We start from the raw sequence: 8556 nt of genomic DNA on the forward strand, positions 1-8556 counted from the left end.
CACCTGGTTCATCCATAGCATATTTTAACGAAACGAGGATGGTTGAAGCAGAAATAATATTAAGTATGGGAAAAATCATGATCATGTTTCTGTATATTATGGGATTCATGGGATTCAGATGACCATTATCGTATGCGACTTAAAACTTTGTCTGACCCATGAAATGTGACATGCTTTACTGACAATGATAGTGATCAATAACATGGAGTCAGGCTCCCCAGCCCGCGGAAGGAGACACTGGAGGAAGGGGCTTCAGTGGGGGGTCCTCCTGGGGCTCATGGTCCTGATTTATGGCTCTCATGCCCCCCTCATCGCCCTCACCAAGGTGGACGGACAGGTTCCCTTCAGCTCCTCCTCCTGTGTGGTCCTGATAGAGTTGACCAAGTTGCTGGTGTCCCTGGTTTGTCTGCTGATGGCGGGGAACCTGTCCACCCAGCCAGCCTCCCTGGCCCTTGTGGCTCCCTACGCTGTGCCTGCCCTCCTCTACGCCTTCAACAACAACCTGGTGGTCCTCATGCAAGCCTACATGGACCCCAGCTCCTACCAGGTCCTCAGCAACCTTAAGATTGCCTCCACCGCCATCCTCTACTCCTTTTGCCTGGGCAAGAGGCTACGGCCCACTCAGTGGCTAGCCCTGGGGATACTCATGGGGGCAGGGGTGGTCCACAGCTACAGCAGCCTGGATCTAGAGGACCAGGCCGGGGCAGAGGCCAACGCGAGTCCCAGGCTTCACATTACGGCCTGGGGCCTAGTCCTGGTGTTGCTGTACTGTGTAGTCTCGGGGCTGGCTGCTGTTTACACAGAGAGGGTCCTGAAGAGCCAGCGTGTCCCCCTCAGCCTCCAGAACCTCTACCTGTACGTATTCGGAGTGGCCATCAACGGGGTTTCCTACATCTCCAGCGGGGGCAGTGAGCAGGGTTTCCTGGAGGGCTTCTCTGGGACAGTGTGGGCCATCGTGGCTGGCCAGGCGGCCAACGGCCTGCTGATGTCGGTGGTTCTGAAGCATGGCAGTGGCATCACCCGTCTGTTTGTCATCTCCTGCTCCATGCTGGTGAACGCTCTGCTGTCCTGGGTCATCCTGGGGCTGCAGCTCCATCCCCTCTTCCTGCTGCCTGTCTTCATGGTGGGCCTGGCAGCCTACCTGTACTACAAGTAGGGGTTCCTGCCCACTGCCACGACCCTTGAACCTACTAGGGGGCCCCTGGTAACCTCCCTGCCCCAGGAGCCTGGGAGTTGTGTGTGTGTGTGTGTGTGTGTGAGATGGTTTTTATTCGTTTTGTGTTTGGAGGGGATTGTTTGTGTTAGTGTGTGTGTTTTGTGTGTTCTTGCTTTTTTGTCGTTTGGTTTAAAATGTCATTTTGGTGCATCACTATTTATTGTTGTTTGGGTTGTGTCATGTTCAGTTTAGGTTTGTGGATCATTGAACAAGCAATAGAAATAGCACAAAGAGAGAGAGAGAGAGAGAGAGAGATGGAACAATCTAACAGTATTTACCATTGAAGGCCTGGTGTTCTTCTTCCTTTACTAACTGTCAGCAGTCACACACAATCATATTCCGTACCTTATACATGCCTTTATGCTGTGACAGCCAAAAACAAGTGTATTCTGAACATAATTTACAATCTTAATATTTTAACCTGTGGTACTTCTTATATTTCTCAAGTGGTGCTATAACTATCATCATGGTCATACCATTTCCTTCGCCAAACTATACGTCAGTGGTACAGTTGTTTATTTTGTTGATTGTGTTTCTGAAATGTTTTAATAAATAGAGATATTAAAGATGAGTTGTTTTTCATTGTGGGGGGGGGGGCGCGGTGCGTCACTGTGGTGGGGACCGGATCTGCAGGGGCTAGGACCCAGGGACCGACAGGGTGTCCTTCATCTCTGCCAGGGCTGTGGAGGGAGGAGGGACCACACTGGTAGTACCTACACCTCAGCACCAATAAACTGACAGTATTTCGATGGGAACCACAATGGATTCCAACAGTTCAACCAAGAAGTAAGACAAACCTTATGTAGTCAATTCGTTTGAAAACGGTTAATGCCGGTTCTTTCTAATGGACGCCTCACCTCTGCGTAGCTGAGTGTTGTCAGTCTGGAGCTGCTGATTGACAGCAGACAGGTAAACGGCATCCTGGATGGCCTCCAGCATCACACTCCTGTACCTCCCCTCCGACAGCCTCCTCTGCTCCTCACACACCTGCCGGAACACCCTGAACACCTGGGCACGAGGAGAACGCACACACATACAAGATGTACAAAATGCAGATGGCTGCAGTCATTTCTAAAACCCTAGTTCCATCATGGTCATGAGCCCACCTGAACGCTCTCGGTCCTGACACAGTGCATCTCTTGTCGGTGTGTTTTGTACTGGGCCTCCAGGTCTCTCTCGGCCTGCTGGGCCTCGGTGCGCAGGGCCTCCAGCTGTAGCAGCAGCAGCTGCCTCTCTCCACCCAGGACCTGCAGCTCCCTCTGGGGCCCCTCCAGCTGCAGGCAGGGGCCAGGGGGACAAGACGATCGACTTAAACAATGCATGTACTAATGAATTGATGAGAGAAAGAGAGAGGAAGGGGGAGAGAAACCTGTTCCTGTGCCATCTCTCTTTCGATCTTCTCCATCTCCTCCTTTATCACTCTGCCATGGTGCTCCTTAAGTCTCTCCCTCTGCTCCTTGGCTTTGATGTATTCAGCCTGGATAAGGGTAAGGGGTGCCCCAGGGGTTAGAGGTCAAGGGTTACCTGTTCTAAGAGGTTTCCTGGTCTTGTGACCAGGTGTTTCCTGGTCTGTGAGAATACCTGTTCTGAGGGGTTCGTTTTCTCCCTGCTGACCCCCTGCTTCTCCTCCTCCTCTCTGAGAGCTTCTCTGAGCTGTCGGATCCGACCCACTCTCTCCTGGAGCTTCTCCTCTCCCACGCCGCCCTCTGTGGGCGAGAAACACACCTCTCAGCCTCTCGTCCCGCCTCTGCCGGCCTCTCACTCAGCCTCTCCTACAGCCTTCTCACTCTTAGCTTCTCGCTAACCCAAAGTGGCATGCGCGAAGTATACCTGTGAGGTGTTTAGCGATCTCCTCTCTCAGCTGCTCCTGCAGCCCATACTTCCTGTCTGTGGCCTGGCTGCTGTCCTTAACACTGGTGCTGTGTTCCCTGGCGCTGTGGTCAGTACTGGGTTCTGTTTGCATGGACTGTAGGTTGGGACGTTCCTGCTGAGACATTTACATTTAGTCATTTATCAGACGCTCTTATCCAGAGCGACTTACAGTAAGTACAGGGACATTCCCCCCGAGGCAAGTAGGGTGAAGTGCCTTACCCAAGGACACAACATCATTTTGCACGGCCGGGAATCGAACCGGCAACCTTCTGATTACTAGCCCGATCCCCTAACCGCTCAGCCACCTGACCCCCTGAGACATACATCTTCACTTCACCACACACTCAAACACGGATATATATCTGACATATTCAGTAAACACCAGTACAGGAGGTACTCACTGAGGCTTCCATGTCCAACGAGAAAAGGAGAGAAGTGAGGCTGCTCTATCTGGAGTTGATAACCGTGGCCTGAAATATTAATAGTCCAAGCTCACATGTCCTTGTCCCTGTTGCCTAGGTGTTGGGTTGCCTAGGTGAGGACTGGGTTTACCTTAAAGCACATGAGTTGTTCAGTTGTCAAAGCGAGGGTGTCAATCCTTGATGATGATCATTTAAAGTATGGAAGGGGAAAGCTGGAACCTCCGTTCTGACATTTTTGTTTCTGAACTTGAGTTGTGAACCTTTGGTTTCTGTGGGCCACATTGGAAGGATTCACCTTTTAAAATATTTTTTTATTTTTATCTTCAACCAACCAATACAGGTATAATACATACATATTCACACACACACAGTTTAGTAATTAATTTCTAAATTAATTTAAGAACTACGAATACATAAGAATGCAAACTGAAATCCTGAGCTCTCCTGAATATACTTATGAACTCTGATTCTTGATTTGTAGGACATGTAAGAATGTAATATGTCATCCCACTCACCCTCATCACAGGTCAAGGTTTTCCACTAGCATATATGAGTACCAGTATGTCTCATGACCCCTTCTGTATACTGTAAACACCTTAGACCAGAGACCAGCAGCTTGTGGGACTAGACAGCTTGAAGCAAAAGTGTAGAGCCATCAACTCTGACGAATGTAGCAGTGCATACCTTAATATGTCATTGATTGCTTTACTGTTTGTTTTAGTACATTATATTTATATATTTTTGTATATAGTATATCTTATGTGACCATGTGATATTGTATACATCTTGGTAGGTAGATGCATATAGAACTAATTTTATTAGGGAAAAGCATACTTTATTAGGCCCACACAGTACATGCATTTGGGAGTTTCACCTCCCCACTAACAGTACTGAACCGTAGAAATATAGTTATATAGCTTCATGAAAATCTTTGACAGAACCTTATCCAAAAAGTAAGTGCTTGACATTATTGCAGAATCCCAATGTAACACACTGTTTATCATCTCTATTTTTGTATCCACTCATTTAATTTAGTATCTATTGCAACAAAAAAAAGAAATATTTAATGTAGACGATTAGTATGATAAAGTTAGCTGGTAGCTGTGGAATAAAATCAAAAAGGATCAGCATAATGCCAACATTATTGGTGAGAGATGAAAGCCATCATAGAGCATGCTGACAGCAGGGCAGGAGCCGTCGCTTCACTGGACGCAGCCGGTTACTTATCTTGAACTAGAAACAGCGAGACAGAAGAACAACCGTTAAAGACACTCATGTGTAGAGGTGCAGGGAGCTAATGTTGCGGTTCCCTCGCTGTGCCACACTCACCAGACTCCAGCTGCATGGTCTTCAGCATGGGGACCATCCGACGCAGCCCTGGGGCCGGCTTGGGGACTGTGGGGAGGAACCATTGGTCAGGGAGGACGTCGTCAACACTGCTCAACACTAGCATTGGGGGTGGCCCCCACACTGCTCAACACTACAGCTCAACATTTAGCAGACGCTCTTATCCAGAGCGACTTACAGTAAGTACAGGGACATTCCCCTGAGGCAAGTAGGGTGAAGTGCCTTGCCCATGGACACGTCATTTTGCACGGCCGGGAATTGAACTGGCAACCTTCAGATTACTAGCCCGATTCCCTAACCGCTCAGCCACCTGACTCCCTTCACACTCTTAACTGTTGGCGACTGTGACAGTACCAGCTATATTGCGGTTCGGTGTAGCGCATGTTCCTTCCTACCTCCACCACAGGTGGGCCTGCCGCGCATCTCGGTGCCGGGGATGGCAGTCCCCTCGCTGTCCACGCACCAGCAGTACCCGGTGGAGTGCCAGCACTGCATGGGCATGAAGTGGCCTTGCGCGTCACACTGAGGCTGGTAGGAGCCGAGGATCCTGGTCTGCAGGCGGCACTTGGTCTGCAGAGCCTGGGCTGAGGAGGCAGCGGAGAGACGACCCAGGGTTAGAGAGGGTTAGGACTAGGCTTAGGACAGGGCTAGGGGTTACGTATGGAGTTAGGACTAGGGTTGAGATTAGAACAGAGTTAGTACAGGGCTAGGGTAGGTACGGGGTGCAGTGCTGACCTGGCACAGGGGGGGATTGCTGGGCCATTTGGAAGATCAGCCAGTGACGCATCCAGGTCTCAAAGCTCTGAGGAGAACCAGAACACTGGAGGTCAGGGACTGAAACATTCATCTGGACTAACTAGACGTCATGGAAACGTTTGTTTGTGCATGTGTGTGTGTGTGTGTGTGTGTGTGTGTGTGCATGTGCCCTGCTCACCATCCACTCCTCTGACTCCATCTTAGTCTGCAGGCTCTGGACGTTTTTCAGGAAGCTCTGGTTGAACTCGGGAAGGGAAACGTTCTGATCCAAACACACATACGGATCAGGGATATGCTACACAGGAAGTGGAAGCCTGATTCCATTTCAGGAAAATGTTAAAGTAAGAAAGGTCCTTGCAGGTAGAGGTATCTCCAGATCTACTCTAGGACACACGGTCAGTTGATGTGGTATAACGATGCGATGTGACTTACCTGGAGGAGATCTTTCACCTGCTTCTCCACAGACACGATTGCAGTGAACTGCAATTTCTGAAGGGGACAGGCACAAGTGGTGGTCAAGAAAGGGCTACATCACTGTCCTCAAATAGCATATGTGTGTTTTTTCGATATCCGAAATAAATACAAATTCTGAGAATTATGTAAACGAGTGTGGGGTTAGAAAAGAGGAAGTGGGAGTTAGGATCTGCTGCCCCCTAGTGCCGGCTCCAGGTGACGTGACCTACACTCATCGGAGTCTGGGCCTCCTTGGGTTCCTCGTCGCTGAAATCCTTCAGCAGAGGCATGGTGTTCATGGGGACATGCATCTGAACAGGAGCCACTGCTCGGACAAAAGGAACACAGTTTTACGACCCAAACGCCTGTAGCGGTGCTACTGTTCCTCCATACATTTTACATTTAGCAGACGCTCTTATCCAGTGCGACTTAAAGTAAATACAGGGACATTCCCCCCGAGGCAAGTAGGGTGAAGTGCCTTGCCCAGGGACACAACGTAATTTGTCACGGCCAGGAATCGAACCGGCAACCTTCTGATTGGTAGCCAGATTCCCTAACCGCTCAGCCATCTGACCCCGTCACGTTGACGAGATCTCTATGCATTGGTGCCCCCTGCTGCTCACCGTGGGACCGGACGGTGATCTTCTTGTTCATCCTGTCAGTGTTCTTCTGCAGGTTGTGGATCTGGCCCCTCTGGGAGATCACCAGGTAGGCTGTGAGGCCTTGGCTGGCCAGAAGCAGACACGCTAGCACGGTCAGGCCTGCCACCTTGAACGCACGGTTGTTTGAACCACTGGGGGGTGGGGGGGGGGGGGGGGGGAGGGGTTAGAAAGCGATAGGGAAAGAGAATTACACATTTCGGAAAGTAACAGATAGAAAAGAAAATATGAGACAAAGAGAGAAAAAAAGAAAGAAATGAACAGAAAGCAACAGTGAGAGAGAAGGGTGAAGAGTGAGGTTTTGCAGGGTTTGATAATTATTCAACAACATTTTTGTCATTAACCAGAATTAGAGTTAATGTAAGGTAGATATATACATATTTTTTTTCATAACAATTTCCATACCAAGACATAAACATAAAATAGTATCCTCGGTCTTGTTTGTCTATCGAGCTGCCTGAGCCAATGAAATAGGAAGGATCACTAGTTGCTAGGCAGACGCATCTTCTGAAGTGATCAGGGTTAAGAGGAAAGTATTCTGCAAATGTAAATTCTTCAAACTTTAAGCGGAAATTATACATATTTATGTGAATAATTATACATATAAACATTTATAAATATAGTAAAAGTTGAAAGTAATCAGATTGAATATTTAAAATTTGCATTTTTTTGTGCAAAAAGTCACAACTAAAGCAAGTCAAAACTAAAGCAAAACAACCTATTAAAGACAGGTTTGAAATACTTATAATACTAATCATAATATATTTTATTGATAGAATGTGGATTTATCAATTCATCTTCAAACTAAATTGGATATTTGTAACGAAATGTCATAAATCTTTCTCACCCTGGGGGGGCTCTGGGGGAAACAAGTGCCTCCTCGCTCCCGGCGCGCAGGAGTGAGTCGTCCTGGGGCTGGTGGTCCTCCATTATCACAACAAGTTTTCGTCGGAGTCTGCAAAAGAATAACTTGTAGGTGACTTGTGCAGCACTGTAAACTCCCGTAAATAAATGCAAAGTTCTGTACGTTGTAAGTTTATTGTAGACCTGAAAAAGGAGGCAGGGTGATGGACTGGAAAACCCCGTACCAGAGCAGCAATTATATCTGCGATTTCATTGGTCAAATGGCCTACGATCACTTGTTGTTAGAGGCAGATAAATCTGAAGTGAATATAGAATTGTCTATGTGTAGTATGAAAAGGCCCTTAAGACCTTTACCAAACTGTACTGAAGAATGTATTAAAAGAGTACCATTAAATTGTGATAATGTGACGAAATGGCTTTAGTTGAGCTGACATGTCAAGATTCATATAGTCTATCGTGTGCCTGCATGCATGTCTACAGTTGAAATTACCATGATTTGGTGTTGTTAATTATAATTTATGTTCATGAGTCAGAACATGTATGAAGGACAGCATTTAATTTAATCAGTAAATAAAATGACTTTATCCCTGATAGAATTGTACATGCTTATGCATGCTTATGCATTCAAAGTAGCCTACTGGCTTGAATCCAATGTCGCAGTACCCAATGCACGGTATCTAGCACTGTATAAACCCTATCCTTAGATACAACATACTCTTGTAAAGTCAAATTCTCATTGGACGGTTTTAAGGCCATTGTTTCCATTCATAAACCAATGAGGTATGATTCTGAGGAAGCAAGAGAACCACATCCTTTAACTGGGAAGAGAATGTTGGGTGTTTTTCCTACAAGGAAGTGATTCCAAAAAGTGCTTGAGAAGAAAAAGAAAAAATGATTCTACCTGAGTAAGATTATGTACAACTGTATTTTAAGGCTTTTAGTTACTTCTGGACCATTTGGGAATATG

General features: G+C 47.3%; 3 protein-coding genes across 3 annotated transcripts; 1 reads left to right on the forward strand and 2 right to left on the reverse strand.

Moving 5' to 3' along the window:
- Positions 1 to 184: 184 nt before the first annotated feature.
- On the forward strand, positions 185 to 1784 carry slc35a4 (solute carrier family 35 member A4). The gene is made up of 2 exons (XM_062475988.1): positions 185 to 1251; positions 1306 to 1784. Exon 1 carries the CDS (start codon positions 185 to 187, stop codon positions 1154 to 1156), a length of 972 nt encoding a protein of 323 aa, XP_062331972.1. The 3' UTR covers positions 1157 to 1251; positions 1306 to 1784.
- Positions 1766 to 3664, reverse strand: si:dkey-201i24.3 (golgin subfamily A member 6-like protein 4). The gene is made up of 6 exons (XM_062475990.1): positions 3047 to 3664; positions 2798 to 2922; positions 2586 to 2693; positions 2323 to 2490; positions 2074 to 2224; positions 1766 to 1896 (listed from the first exon to the last, which is right to left on the reverse strand). Exons 1-6 carry the CDS (start codon positions 3210 to 3212, stop codon positions 1853 to 1855), a joined length of 762 nt encoding a protein of 253 aa, XP_062331974.1. The 5' UTR covers positions 3213 to 3664; the 3' UTR covers positions 1766 to 1852.
- Positions 3665 to 3800: 136 nt separating this feature from the next.
- On the reverse strand, positions 3801 to 7768 carry cd74a (CD74 molecule, major histocompatibility complex, class II invariant chain a). Its single transcript, XM_062475989.1, has 9 exons — positions 7573 to 7768; positions 6690 to 6859; positions 6297 to 6391; positions 6046 to 6102; positions 5792 to 5875; positions 5593 to 5659; positions 5253 to 5441; positions 4840 to 4905; positions 3801 to 4743 (listed from the first exon to the last, which is right to left on the reverse strand). The coding sequence occupies exons 1-9, from the start codon at positions 7653 to 7655 to the stop codon at positions 4730 to 4732; spliced, it is 825 nt and encodes a 274-aa protein (XP_062331973.1). The 5' UTR covers positions 7656 to 7768; the 3' UTR covers positions 3801 to 4729.
- Between the last annotated feature and the right edge of the window lie 788 nt (positions 7769 to 8556).

Source organism: Osmerus eperlanus, chromosome 13 (genome assembly GCF_963692335.1).
Source record: "Osmerus eperlanus chromosome 13, fOsmEpe2.1, whole genome shotgun sequence".
Lineage (NCBI taxonomy): Eukaryota > Metazoa > Chordata > Actinopteri > Osmeriformes > Osmeridae > Osmerus > Osmerus eperlanus.

Excerpts from the sequence above, each read along its gene's own strand:
- slc35a4 (XM_062475988.1), top strand. The coding sequence starts at position 185 with ATGATAGTGATCAATAACATGGAGTCAGGCTCCCCAGCCCGCGGAAGG.
- si:dkey-201i24.3 (XM_062475990.1), bottom strand. The coding sequence starts at position 3,212 with ATGTCTCAGCAGGAACGTCCCAACCTACAGTCCATGCAAACAGAACCC. Across the intron at positions 2,923-3,046 it reads GATCGCTAAACACCTCACAG|AGGGCGGCGTGGGAGAGGAG; the intron begins GTATACTTCGCG and ends TCTCGCCCACAG. Across the intron at positions 1,897-2,073 it reads CAACACTCAGCTACGCAGAG|CCCTGGCAGAGATGAAGGAC; the intron begins GTGAGGCGTCCA and ends CTCCCTCCACAG.
- cd74a (XM_062475989.1), bottom strand. The coding sequence starts at position 7,655 with ATGGAGGACCACCAGCCCCAGGACGACTCACTCCTGCGCGCCGGGAGC. Across the intron at positions 6,103-6,296 it reads AGGCCCAGACTCCGATGAGT|AAATTGCAGTTCACTGCAAT; the intron begins GTAGGTCACGTC and ends TGTCCCCTTCAG. Across the intron at positions 5,442-5,592 it reads GCAATCCCCCCCTGTGCCAG|CCCAGGCTCTGCAGACCAAG; the intron begins GTCAGCACTGCA and ends CTGCCTCCTCAG.